This window comes from Babylonia areolata, chromosome 8 (assembly GCF_041734735.1).
Source record: "Babylonia areolata isolate BAREFJ2019XMU chromosome 8, ASM4173473v1, whole genome shotgun sequence".
NCBI classification, from domain to species: domain Eukaryota; kingdom Metazoa; phylum Mollusca; class Gastropoda; order Neogastropoda; family Buccinidae; genus Babylonia; species Babylonia areolata.
In genome coordinates, this window is record NC_134883.1 from 48,937,123 (window position 1) to 48,951,900 (window position 14,778).

Here is a 14,778-nt window from a genome sequence, read left to right on the forward strand (position 1 = left end):
GAGTTAAAAGCTCTGCACTGCATTGCAGAAAAAAACGAAGAAGAAGAAGATTTCTTAATGTCACAGCACGTTAAAGATCCTGTCATCTTACGTCACCCGGCGTTCGGTAGGGTTATGGAAACGAGAACATAGCCATGCACTGCACGTCACAGAAAAAAATGAATATTGCTGACTCAGTATACACGATGTGGTTAAAACCCGACAGTCACTGTACACGTAAAACACTCAGTCCTACGTTGAAGCTCTCGAATACAAGTGAAGAAGAAGAAGATGTCTGGTTCAGTTCTGTCAGTGCCGACTGTTGTTGTTGTTGTCGTTAACTGATGATGTCATGGAAAAAAACCCACAAAAAAAACCCACCCCAAAACATAGAGACTCCTACACCGACGTCCACGAACACAAAGTTAGAGGTTCGGTTTAACTCTCTCCATACGAACGGCGAAAGAGACAACGTTAACAGCGTTTCACCCCAATTACCACCATCAAAATATTGCAAGCGGAAGGCTCTTATACTGAAGAGGTGAATGTTGACAAAGAATAACACAATTCTGACGACGGAAGCTAAAGGTTGGGTCATTGAGACACCCACTGGACATCCGAGGGGTCTGTGTAGAGGAGAAGAGAGGACTGGCCGTACTGAGTGAGTTAAAGCGGGTCCCATGATAAAAATAGGCTTTAATGGTCATCGGGCTCGGGCAGTGAATTCATACCCCGGCGCACCTCTGCCAGTGCCTCAGTAGTGGGGCTCAGAATTGGAAGGCGGGGCCCAGTCCTCTCCTTCCGCCGTTTTAACCCTCCCCAGCCGGTGTCAGGTACCCGTTCACACCTAGCTAGATCCGCGTGAGGAACTGAAATGGAGCAGAGTACGCCGTGGCGTGCCTGTCTCAAGGACACAACACCATGCCGGCGAAACTGACAGTGGCCTTCAGTGACTGACCCTCAGTGATCACTGCTGGACACTGGATCAAAGTCCAACGTCACCCCTTCTGCCACAGAGTCACATCCCCACAAACACTGACACATAAAAAAAAAATTGTAACAAAACTCGCGCATACTCCGTTGCAGATTTTGTCCTTTCCCACACGTCCGGTCAGCCAGTAAACACCACATACACATCGCTCTTTTTTCTGTTTGTTTATTGACTTACAAGCATAAAGTAACGTTCAAATATATAGCGACAAATGATCAGTGACCCTCCGCTAATTTGGCAAAAATTGTAACAAGGTAGAAATGTAACATCACAAGTATCATGGATTACAGTCATAGATTACCCTTAATTAATTTTATTTTATTATTTTTTTTTCTCAAGGCCTGACTAAGCGCGTTGGGTTACGCTGCTGGTCAGGCATCTGCTTGGCAGATGTGGTGTAGCGTATATGGGTTTGTCCGAACGCAGTGACGCCTCCTTGAGCTACTGAAACTGAAACTAAGTATGGTCCGTCAGAAACACGTACAGTGAATCTTTTTTTTTCATATTTTCTTTAATACATCACCCCACTATTTGATAGCAAACACTGCAAGCAAGAAACGATGTAGTCTCCATAGAATTGTACAAATGATACAAAAGATGTAGGAAATGAAATCATCCTGAAAAAAAAAAAAAAAAATCGGCAAAGAACTTTCCCATCGCGGCACAATGTGTGGTGATGGTAGACATTTTGTCACAGTATCAATTTTCACATTAGAATGTTATTCATTAAAAGGATGGGGACTGAATAGTAAGTTTGGGGAAAAAAAACTCTGACCTTTTTCTAGAAAAGAAAGAAAGATAGTAACAAACAAACAAACAAACAACAAGAAGAAAATATATCGAATGAGATATGAAAATACAACTGAAAGAACAGTGAAAGGTTATGACTACCGAGACTGAATTACGGATCAAAAGGTCAGATCATAATTCTTTATTTTTCTTCTTCTTCTTCTTCTTCGTTCGTGGGCTGCAACTCCCGCCCAGCTCCCTTTTGAACAAGGCGTTCCGGAGGCCACTGATGAAGTGGTCCCTCAGCATGTCAGCGGTGAGGGCCCCAGACGTCTTCATCTGGATGGTTCTCTCCATGCTGCACAGAGCATGAGAGTAGTCCATGATGGACTCCTCTGGCTGCTGTACCCTGCTGAAAAGTATGGACAGAAGTGTGGTGACACGCCGTCCGTCACCGAACACCGGCGTTCACTCGCATGTAGGCCTCAGTACCACACGAGTGGGCTTTTACGTGTGTGACTGTTTTTACCCCGCCATGTAGATTCCTTATTTTGACTTCTTGCTATTGAGATTAACTTTGATAAGCAAAATAAATTAAAAAAAGAAAAAGAAAAAAAAGGGAGAAGTGCAGTTAAAACATATTACATCGATATTCTATTTTTGTTAACATTTGCCCCCCTCCGTACCCCCCCCCCCCCCTTTCCCCCGTTGTCTTATTATTATTATTATTATTTTTTACAAACGACCCACTGAGTCCAAAAGGGGAAGTTATCCAAAAACTTCTCGGTGACACTGTGACATTGTGACGTCAAAGATAAAACTGAACATGCTGATTTATTTCAGCCAAGGATTTAACGGTTCTTGGTGTCACGGCTCCTTAACGCGCAAACTTTAGAACCCTCTGTTCATATTCTTGCCTGAGCACACACACACACACACACACACACACACACACACACACACAACGCCCCCCCAAAAACAACAACAACAACAACAAAACAAAACAAAACAACAAAAACACCAACCAACCAACAAACAAAAAACCCCAACATAAAACAAACCGTTTGGCAAACAAACATACACTGACAAACAGGTGACCATCATTTGACACAAGCTGTCAACCTGACTAAGCGCGTTGGGTTACGCTGCTGGTCAGGCATCTGCTTGGCAGATGTGGTGTAGCGTATATGGATTTGTCCGAACGCAGTGACGCCTCCTTGAGCTACTGAAACTGAAACTGAAACTGTCAACTTCTGCTTGTGTTACTCTGGGACTTAATATAACCTCTTCACGAAATGCCGGTGCCACAAAAACTCTTCAGTGAATGAATGTATGGCTCTTGTCATTTCTCGGGTTATTAATGCACACGAGTTTTTCAGGATCAAAGATTTGCCACGGGAGCTCGCAGCTGCCATGGGAGGTAACTCGCTCATCGGCGCAGTAGACGAAGAAGGGAGACAACTCCCGGCCCCACCCAGGGGTTGATGCCGTCGGGCAGTCCTCTGCTGGAAGCGAAGCAGTGGATGCACGGGATGCAATGACCGCGCGATATAAGACATTGGTTGGCCACGTATTCACCTGCAACGTCACAATTTCACAGTGTCACAAACCTCGCCTGTTTTAAACCTTGCCTCAAGACTTGTCTCTTCTCTCAGCAGTGAGTTCCCTTGAGGTGTGTCCATCCAAACCGTCAGTGATATACTCATGTGGTATCTGATGCTTGACAATGTCCGTGTACGTGTGCATGTGTACACATATTAATGTATGTGCGAATATGTGTGTGTGTGTGGGAGGGGGGGGGGGAGAGGGGGGGTCAGTGTGTGTGCGCGCGCGGGTATGTGTGTATGCATGCATGCATGTATGAATACTATCTGTCTATGTACATAGTTTGCAAGGTGCATTTTGGTGTGTACATGCAACATTAATTAACGAATGATGATCGCCCAATGGCAGCCGTCAGTCGGCTCTGCCGAGTTAGGCAGCCTATTATGCAAATGATCCCGAGTTTGTAAACTGAGCGTCTAGAGCTTGGTCTGCAACCGAGGATAGGCCGCGCTATATAAGTACCCATATCAAATTAAATCAAACATGTAGAATATCATGCGTTTTGTAAAGCACATAGAGCAGGTTTATGGTTAGAGTGCTGTAAAAAGTATCCACTACTATTACAAGTATTATCGTTATCATTATCGTTAAACGTACAACTCTTCCTTCCATCCACCTGTTCATCTGTTCAGGCATTTCACCACGGCATCTACCCACGTTTGCTCCCAATGTTCCATCCATCCATCCATTAGTCATCCATCCACCATCTATATCATACATCTATCCAGAACGTACAGGTTTGACCGTAAGGGCTCATTGCCGATAGGTCGTTAAACTCAACTCTACAACTTACAGGCGTTCTTGGGTTCAAATCTGTTTCCACAGTCGACATTAGTGAAGTTGTCATACCGATTGGTGTTGGCATTGAACAGGAAAGGGGAAGGCACTCTGCATCACATGGGGGTCAGGGTTCACTGTTACCTCACGGGAGCTGCAGTTGTAGGACTGGGCGCAGTTGTCAGTCGGCCTTGGCAAAGATGGCAGTTGGATTGATGAAACATTTGATACCTGCACGTGATTGCCACATTCTGTCGATAACCTGACTTAAAGCTTGCTGATTCCAACAGAAAATATCGGTTGTTTGTGAAGAAATCCTTCCTGGGTGTGTTATACAGGCTCCACTTTGGTGTGTTATACAGGCTGCACTTGGGTGTGTTATACAGGCTGTACTGCACTTGTGTGTGTGTGTGTTATACAGGCTGCACTTGTGTTATACAGGCTGCACTTGGGTGTGTTATACAGGCTGCACTTGGGTGTGTTATACAGGTTGTACTTGGATGTGTTATACAGAAGCGAGGTAAAAGGAATACGTCGGCTACTGAAAACGTTTTTTTTTTGTTTTTTTTTGTTGTTGTTGTTAAAAAACATTAGTGCAATAAATAAAATGTTTTGTCTCTGTTGGAATGTAAAATGGCAATATAATTGTAATTGCAAATGAAGAAAGTTCATTCTAAAAAATAACAACAACAAACAAAAAAACAACAAACAAACAAAAAAACAACAACAACAAACAAAAAAGAAACAAACAAACAAAACAACAACAAACCAACAAAACAACTGTTGGTTGTTTAAACTGATCTTTCTCATCTTGAACATTACATTGAAAAGAAAATTACTTCATGTGTGTGTGCGTGCGTGCGTCTGTGTGTTTGTGTGTGTTTGTGCGTGCGTCCGCGCACCCGTGTGCATGTGCATATGTATACGCGCACCCGACGGGGTATACCTACATACCTGGTTATCTTCTTTTAAGTATTCAGTTGGTTCAGGACTTATACTATTTGTTTACACGCTGATACCATGTTAGAGCGTAACTTCACACAATGATACTGTACATCGACAAGTTTCGTAGTCAACATGTATAGCAACATGAAAATGTTTTGCTTGGGCACTTCTGTTGAAGAAACCCACCCCCATATATATATATATATATATATGTGTGTGTGTGTGTGTGTGTGTGTGTGTGTGTGTGTGTGTGTGTGTAAAAAACTGCTGTTGTTCGAAAGTGTTGTGGTTCGATTCCAAGTGAGAGGGGAGCAGACAGGGGGATATAGGATCGACTAATTGATGCACACACTCACTTGCTCTCCTCACACCAATAGCAGGGCCACATGGAGTGGTTTTTATAGAGTGTTTACTTTACAATACAGCACACACACAAAAAAGTTCACCCTACACCTAAAGCAGCACCTACAAGCAGCACACCTGGAACACAAAACACAAAACCAAAACCCAGGTCAGAAACTCTGGAAATCGCTGACATGAAAGGCCTGTACCCTCTCAGCACCTTTCATCACATGTCCACCAGTATGCACCCCTCTCACACATAAATCTGTGAGGTAATACAAGCTTCATCAAGCTTACCTGCCACCAACAGTGACATACCATACTGTGCACCATACCTGTGACTGACCAATACAACCCAGAGTGTTCAACTCATGTTACCCATCATACAATAAAACTGTGTGTTACCATGACCATACAATAAAACTGTGTGTTACCATGACCAAACAATCTCCTCTTTGCCTTCATAAAGTGTCCCACTAACACAAGTACATGTATGGAAATCATTACTTCCAACATATCTCTGGTAAACAACAATATGCAACAACATAGCACTGACCCTCAGTGCTCTCATTGTTAACCAACTCTTTAATCACATTAAAATGTGCTTTCCCACTTTGTCTGAACAAAGTAAACCACTGACACATAGCACAACTCCGACACATGTTATCACAACTACCAACAAATCAAACATGTGTTCCACAACACTTGCTGTTACCCCCATGTGCACACACACATGAAAAATCCTCAACACACACTGACAGTGTTCGCCTGTAGATCTGTTCAGTTCACACTGAACCAACACCACCTACTATATACAAAACAAGTAAGTAATACATCAAAAATTCAGAACAAGACATTGGTAACAAAACAGAAGGGAGGTGGGGGTTGGGGGAGGGTGAGGGGATGGGGTGGGGGTGGGGGGGGTTGGGGGGGCGGGGGGACTCAAAAGATTTAGGCCAGTACTTCCCTCAGAGGGTAGTTTTTGGATTAACAGATTAACCCCTTTTCTTTCCACAAACCACAAGATCAACTTAAACTGGCTGTTCACTGACACAAAACATTGTTCCCAACAAACTAAGCCATCAACATAGCATAAAACCATTAAAAGTCGTGTACTCACAGCCCAACTGGGATTTCCTTGCACTTCACATCACTGATCAGTCAGCCACCCTGTGTCAGTTTCTAGTTCTTCTGGGAGACAGCTAAGAACTAGCTGTGCTGACTTGTTTTATTCCCTTCCCACAACATACTGTGCATACTAATGCAAGCTACAACACTCACTCCCCCAACTAGTTGACCTGAAATAACCAATCTTTGCTTGTCCTAGTGACACTATGTGAATGACTGACAGATTCACTGCTTAATCTCGATTCGTCCAATTCAACAGATTGATCTGATTTGCTACAATTCAGCCCACTTATTTACACATACTGTGACAAGTTCACCCATTTACGTCACAAAGAGAAGGGAGAGGGAAGGAGGGGGGGGGGGGGGGGGAACAACTTGAAAGACAGACCACCTTCCTGGGAAGTTCCGACATGCCGACATTAGCATGTTTCGAATGCGCTGACATCTAGTTCAGCATGGGGATTGCGGCAGACATCACATAACCGCACGTGTTTCAACAGCTGGGACTGGTGGCGCAGCGTCACTGACCCAAGGCGGCCGTACCGACTAGGGAGTGGGGTGAGGAGGGGGGTGGAAGGAGGGAGGGTGGCGCGGTGTCGGCGCGACCTCAAAGACTGGACTTTGGATGGAGTGGGAAGGGAGATAAGAAGGAGGGGGAAGGGGGGAGGGCGAAGGGATGGGGAGGGAAGGGGGACAGAGTGTGGGTGGTGGGGGGGTGACACTGCTGGCACACTATAACACATGTCCTCTCTCCCCACAGTCCCTACTGACCCACACTCTGTATTCCATGTCCGCTTTTCTTACAGTCCGTTCGGCGAACACACCACCCCGTCCCCCCTCCTCTCACCACCGCCCCCCACAAATGAAAACGCCGGCCCGGTCTTGAGCAGCATGCCGGTGAAGGTGGTCCACCACCTGGCCGCATAGCGTTGCTCCCCGGGGTGGATCCTCAGCCACACCTGCTGCCCCTCCCTCAGCCTCACCACACAATGACCCGTGGCCCAGTGGTGCCCGTAAGCACACAGACCGCCACGGACCTTACCCTCCACCACCAAGTCCAGAGCCGCCATGGCACGGGGGTCGTCCGGGTGGTTGGGGCTGGACGTCGCCATGAAGCAGTAGGTTCCGGCCTGGGGGCAGGTGAAGAGGCCCGTGGAAGGGTCGTAGCCCCCTCCGTGGTTGCTCACCACGTCTTCCAGGACCAGGGCCTGCCTGGGCTGCCCGCCGGGTTCATTGGGTTCGGAGGAAGAGGAGCTTGTCCGTGTCCTCATCGTCACTTTGGTCCTCAGCTTGGCGTGAAAAGACACGGCGTGGCTGCTCACCTCTGGCAGGGGGTGGGGGGGGATGGTTGAGGGAGTGTGGGTAGGGGGGAGGTGATAGTTGAAAATCAATTCTAACAGTAGTAGTTGTAGCAGTAGTGATGGTGGTAGTAGTAGTAGTAGTAACAACAACACCAATAATGATAATAATAACAATAACAGTAGAAGCAGTAACAGCAACAACAATAATAACAATAATATTGATAATAATAATGATAATAATACTAACAACAACAACAATAATAATAATAATAATAATAATAGTTGTAGCAGCAGCAGCAGTTGTAGTTGTAGTAGTAGTAGTAGTAGTTGTAGCTGCAGTAACAACAACAACAGTAATAATAATAATAATGACTACTACCCATTCAACACAGCCTGGCCCGAAAATGACTCACCACACTCAACCATACCCCCCCCCTCCCCCCTATGAACATAAAACAACTCAAACGCAGGCAAGAGAAACATACATATATATGTATTATCTTTGTATTTGTATTTGTAATTCTTTTTATCACAACAGATTTCTCTGTGTGAAATTCGGGCTGCTCTCCCCAAAGAGAGCGCGTCGCTACACTACAGCGCCACCCATTTTTTTTTTTGTATTTTTTTCCTGCGTGCAGTTTTATTTGTTATTTGTTATGTGTTATTTGTTGCCGTGGGTTCTTTTACGTGCGCTAGGTGCATGCTGCACACGGGACCTCGGTTTATCGTCTCATCCGAATGACTAGCGTCCAGACCACCACTCAAGGTCTAGTGGAGGGGGAGAAAATATCGGTGGCTGAGCCGTGATTCGAACCAGAGGGCTCAGATTCTCTCGCTTCCTAAGCGGGCGCGTTACCTCTAGGCGATCACTCCACAAACAAACCAACCCACTGACGAACGTTAAGATACCTAGACAGTTACAGAGCAAATGACAGAAATGAATGAAATGATCATTTACCAATTTCTTCTTCCAGCTTCTCCAGCCTCTTCTGCTCCTCTGCCAGCAACTTGCGAAGACTGGCTTCCTCTTGTTCTGGGAGAGAGAGAGAGAGAGACGACTTTCGGTTACAAGTGACGCGCGCTATAGCCGAGTGGTTAAAGCGTTGGACTTTCAATCTGAGGGTCCCGGGTTCGAATCTCGGTGATGGCGCCTGGTGGGTAAAGGGTGGAGATTTTTCCGATCTCCCAGGTCAACATAATTATGTGCAGACCTGCTAGTGCCTGAACCCCCTTCGTGTGTTTTCACAAGCAGGTCAAATACGCGTGTTAAAGATCCTGAAATCCATGTCAGTGTTCGGTGGGTTATGGAAACAAGAACATACCCAGCATGCACACCCCCGAAAGCGGAGTATGGCTGCCTACATGGCGGGGTAAAAACGGTCATACATGTAAAAGCCCACTCGTGTACATACGAGTGAACGTGGGAGTTGCAGCCCACGAACGCAGAAGAAGAAGAAGAAGAAGTTACATGTGAAAGATGACACATTTTCTTTCTTTCTTTCTTCTTTTCTTCTTCTTCGTGGGCTGCGACTCCCACGTTCACTCGTATGCTCGAATGGGTTTTTGCCTATAAGACGGTTTTTACCCCCGCCATGTAGGCAGTTATACTCCGTTTTCAGGCTGGGGGAGGTGCATGCCGGGTATGTTCTTGATTCCATAACCCACCGAACGCGGAGTATGGATGATGGGATCTTTAACGTACGTATTTGATTTTTTGCATGTGTATACACAAGAAGGGGGCTCAGGCACAAGCACGTCTGCACATCTGTCGACCTGGGAGATAGGGGAATGCTCATTCCTTTACCCACCGGGCGCCGTTACCGGGAATGGAACACAGGACCCTCAGATTGAAAGTCAAACGCTTTAACCACTCGTCCGTTGTGCTCGTCGATGACGTTTTCAGTTACAAGTGAAAGACCAGATGACGTTTTCAGTTACAAGTGAAAGACCAGATGACGTTTTCAGTAACACGTGAAAGACCAGATGACGTTTTCAGTTACAAGTGAAAGACCAGATGACGTTTTCAGTAACACGTGAAAGACCAGATGACGTTTTCAGTTACAAGTGAAAGACTAGATGACGTTCTCAGTTACAAGTGAAAGACCAGATGACGTTTTCAGTAACACGTGAAAGACCAGATGACGTTTTCAGTAACACGTGAAAGAGCAGATGACGTTTTCAGTTACAAGTGAAAGATCAGATGACGTTTTCAGTTACGTGAAAGACCAGATGACGTTTTCAGTAACACGTGAAAGACCAGATGACGTTTTCAGTTACAAGTGAAAGACCAGATGATGTTTTCAGTAACAAGTGAAAGACCAGATGACGTTTTCAGTAACACGTGAAAGACCAGATGACGTTTTCAGTTACAAGTGAATGACCAGATGACGTTTTCAGTAACAAGTGAAAGACCAGATGACGTTTTCAGTTACAAGTGAAAGACCAGATGACGTTTTCAGTTACAAGTGAAAGACCAGATGACGTTTTCAGTAACACGTGAAAGACCAGATGACGTTTTCAGTTACAAGTGAATGACCAGATGACGTTTTCAGTAACAAGTGAAAGACCAGATGACGTTTTCAGTTACAAGTGAAAGACCAGATGACGTTTTCAGTTACGTGAAAGACGAGATGATGTTTTCAGTAACAAGTGAAAGACCAGATGACGTTTTCAGTTACAAGTGAAAGACCAGATGACGTTTTCAGTAACACGTGAAAGACCAGATGACGTTTTCAGTTACAAGTGAAAGACTAGATGACGTTCTCAGTTACAAGTGAAAGACCAGATGACGTTTTCAGTAACAAGTGAAAGACCAGATGACGTTTTCAGAAACACGTGAAAGAGCAGATGACGTTTTCAGTTACAAGTGAAAGATCAGATGACGTTTTCAGTTACGTGAAAGACGAGATGATGTTTTCAGTAACAAGTGAAAGACCAGATGACGTTTTCAGTTACAAGTGAAAGACCAGATGACGTTTTCAGTTACAAGTGAAAGATGAGATGATGTTTTCAGTAACAAGCGAAAGATCAGATGACGTTTTCAGTTACAAGTGAAAGACGAGATGACGTTTTCAGTAACAAGTGAAAGATGAGATACAGAATACTTTATTATCTCAAGAAGATAAATTCACGTGTGGTGTACGCTACATAAACAATGTACGGCATGAACACACAGAAGGAATAAACTGCTCCAATGCCGAGTTAATGTGGGACCCCACAATCATAAACACCCGCAGGCTGATCACAGTCATTCAATATCAGCATAAATGTATACATTTTCAGTTACAAGTGAGAGATGAGATGACGTTTTCAGTTACATGTGAAAGACGAGATGATGTTTTCTGTCATCAGTTAAAAGTTAGTGAGTGAGTGAGTGAGTGAGTGAATGAGAGAGAGAGAGAGAGAGAGAGAGAGAGAGAGAGAGAGAGAGAGAGAGAGACACGGAGAGACACAGAAAGACAAAGGAAGAGTGTTTACCAGTCACTGCCTTCAGGTCCTTCAGCCGTTGCTGTTCTTCGGAGAACGACTGCTCCAGAGCGGAAACCTGGTCTTGTAGCGTCGCGTGCTCAGTCTCCATGTCCAACATCTTTTTGTCCACGTTAGTTTTCATCGAGTCCATCCGCTCTCCCTGCTTAGACTGCTCCTTCTGCAAGGCCTCGAGCTTCCGGCTGACGTCAGCAGAAGTGGACTGCGTCCGATTGAACAGGCTCTTCAATATGCCCGGTTTTCCGGATCCTGTGTTTTTGTCCTGCGAAGCTGGTGCAGGTGCAGATTGTTGTTGTTGTTGCTGTTGTTGTCCGTCGTCCAGTGCGGTCAGTTCTTCACTCAGGTCACCCACCTTTTTCCACAGCTCTTGGACGATCTCTTTCTGCTCCACTTTGAACTTTTCCAGGTCTTGCTTCAGTAGACCCTTTCTGCCAAGCTCCTGGACCATCCCCCTCTGTTCAGCTTTGAACTTTTCCAGGCCTTCTTTTAATAAAGTCTCCTTTTTGCCAAGCTCCTGGACCACCCCCCTCTGTTCAGCTTTGAACTTTTCCAGGCCTTCTTTTAATAAAGTCTCCTTTTTGCCAAGCTCCTGGACGATCTCCCTTTGTTCAGCTTTGAACTTTTCCAGATCTTCTTTCAATAAACTATCCTTCCTCCGAAGCTCATAGACGATCTCCTTCTGTTCAGCTTTGAACTTTTCAAGGTCTTCCTTCAGTCGGCCCATCTCCATAGTGAGGTCCTGATTGTACAGTGTACGCGACAGTTCCTCGCTGAGCTTCCACGACAGTTGATCGTACAGCTCCTTGAACAGTTCATCGTGAAGGCTCTGCGACATTTTTTCCCAGTTGTGGTGGAAATGGTAAGGAAAGATGTGCTTGTTCTGAATCACCTTTCTGGAAGTATATACAGGAACAAAAACAGAGCAATCATGCAATTATCCATTAAGTCAATCAATCGATCAATAAAAGGAATAGTGACAGAACGGGAAAAAGAACAAAAAATATCATCTTAACTTTTTGGTCTGTATCTTTGTTGTTTTCTTTTTCCACTCGAGATGCATACAGGTCATGGAACACAATCCCCACACCCACTTTTTTTTTTTTGGTGTGGGGTAGGGATGGGGGATATTCGGGGAGAAGGGGTTGAGGCTTCTACATGTATTCCTCATTGAAGATTTTTTCCCTGCTGTACTTCTACAATGACAAACCTGTGTTTTTCTAACCAGGGACATTTGATCTTTCACTTCAAATGTGCGATGAATGCTAGGTCATGTCTAGGTTTCTCCAATTAAATTGAGTCAGGTCAATGCAGCAGTATCAACATCGACGGAAATTTCGTATTGTGCTGAATCAAATCAAAGCGCTTACACTCTGAACCAAAGGAAAGACAGACAAAACTTATAAACACACGTTCTATTGCAAACCGAAAGCTAAAGAACATACGGACGGAAACCGGGAAGGTATGGAAGAGCTATCCTGTATGACATATCCCCACACTAATATATGGTCCCACACTGATATGACATGTCCCCATACTGATATGACATGTCCTACACTGATTTGACATGTCCCTACACTAATATGACATGTCCCTACACTGATAATTTATGACATGTCCCTACACTGATATGACATTTCCCCACACTGATATATGGTCCTACACTGATATGATATGTCCCCACACTGATATATCCCCACACTGATATGACATGTCCCTACACTGATATATGGTCCTACACTGATATATGTCCCCACACTGATATATCCCCACACTGATAGGACATGTCCCTACACTGATATAATATATCCCCACACTGATATGACATGTCCCCACACTGATGTGACATGTCCCAGACTGATATACGTCCTCACACTGATATATCCCCACACTGATATGACATGTCCCCACACTGATGTGACATGTCCCACACTGATATACGTCCTCACACTGATATATCCCCACATTGATATGACATGTCCCCACACAGATATGTCCCCACTCTGATATGTCCCTATACAGTTAAATCCACACATTGGTGTCTAAACAGAGCTGAGTCCGCACATTGACAGATCACATGAAGTTTCCCCATTTTCACCAATCAGTATCAACTGTAACCGATCAATATATCTATCACATCACTTACAGACTGAGCAATGAGATATTACTGTCTGTTTGTAACATGTATGACATTAGTGAATGAAACATCTGTTCAATTATTCAGTGAAATGAAACCATAACATTTGAGAAAAATTACTGAAATACGTGCGTTATCCCTCGCCAGAAAATGTCAGAAGAATTGCAACGAAGGTTGGCGTAATTTGTCCACTGACGAATGTTTCTCAAACTGTACGTGACAATTATATACTAGTGAAATTAACAAAAGACTGCTGTGCTAAGTTGTCATTGATTCTGTAAGTATTGTTCCTACTTTCGAATCCACAATTCTGGGATTTATTAAAGCAAAAAATCAGCCCGGTTTCGTGTTGCGCAATGCACTGGCAGGCACGTGAGAATCAACATGCATAATGTGGTCCGCCCCTCCTCATCAAGAGCCAGACCTAACAACGACACGACATGACCCATACACGCACCAACACAGTATCACAATGGTGCCACCAACTGACCAAACTTTCTGTTTACTTCAGTTCAGCGAAGCTGGACGGGCCATGCAGGCTACAGTATACACGGAAAGAGCCTCTCTCTGAATGGCATACAACGCCTGATTGCAGACGATTTTTGTGGATCAGGAAAGACGTCTGCCCATTTGGCTCGGACATAAATATGTCAATGAAAAAATATCGAGCCGAGTCGAGCGCCACAGAAAATGGCTTGCAGCATCTGTCGACAGTTGAAAATCGCCTCTCTGTCATTTAAACAGTAGTAGTAGTAGTAGGGACGGTGTCTGGTTACACCTAGACCGCGAGGTCTAATATTTGTCCCCTCTTGGTTTTAGTATTGATTGTTTTTGTGTAGGTCGGTCGTGCCTAATGGGGTTTCTACTCATCACAGCCATAAAATAGTCAGTTCTTCTAGCTGGGGCAGTTTGTCAATCGGGTTCTTGAACTCATTCACAGATTTTGCAAATTTAAATGATTGAGGTAGTGCATTCCAGGGGTTAACGACTGAAAGAAAATGAGAATTTGCTCTTATTTGTTCTGGCATGCATTACAAACAATTTTCCTGCAGAGTTTCTAGTGACATTTACAGGTGCACAGTAAAAACATTTTTACCCAGGTTCATTTCATACTTATTTGCCGGATTTTTCTTCCCCATTCAGGCCCCTGAATTTAGGATACTAAAATAGGAAATTATTCTTGTAAGGTATCAGGACAAGAAAGTAAATATATTCTATTCTATTCCAGTTTATTTTAGTCTAAACAAACACTTACCGACCAAATCCTGTTTAAATTTCCTGTGTCAACAAACACCAACTGGGTTCTCCATTCACTGACAAAATGGCGTCTGCACACTCCACAAGCCAAGAAATGAATCGCC

The 14,778-nt window shown here is 44.4% G+C and overlaps 1 protein-coding gene and 1 long non-coding RNA gene across 3 annotated transcripts in view; both read right to left on the reverse strand.

Annotated features, from left to right (window-relative positions):
* Positions 1-1,430: 1,430 nt before the first annotated feature.
* Positions 1,431-4,449, reverse strand: LOC143285217 (uncharacterized). Of its 2 annotated transcripts, none has more exons than XR_013055675.1 (2): positions 4,098-4,449; positions 1,431-2,108 (listed from the first exon to the last, which is right to left on the reverse strand). It is a non-coding gene; the product is annotated as an uncharacterized LOC143285217 (long non-coding RNA). The 2 variants fall into 2 exon arrangements; XR_013055674.1 differs by having other exon boundaries at positions 1,431-2,111.
* A 929-nt stretch (positions 4,450-5,378) lies between these two features.
* The window catches only part of LOC143284906 (uncharacterized), a 9,743-nt gene continuing 343 nt past the window's right edge, over positions 5,379-14,778 (reverse strand). Inside the window, exons 1-4 of the mRNA XM_076592044.1 lie at positions 14,673-14,778; positions 11,275-12,176; positions 8,756-8,830; positions 5,379-7,820 (exon numbers count right to left, since the gene is read on the reverse strand). The exon at positions 14,673-14,778 is cut by the window's right edge and continues 343 nt beyond it. Of these exons, the coding sequence (XP_076448159.1) occupies positions 7,297-7,820; positions 8,756-8,830; positions 11,275-12,118 (1,443 nt within the window). The 5' untranslated portion in view covers positions 12,119-12,176; positions 14,673-14,778 and the 3' untranslated portion in view covers positions 5,379-7,296. The remainder of the gene's footprint in view (positions 7,821-8,755; positions 8,831-11,274; positions 12,177-14,672) is intronic.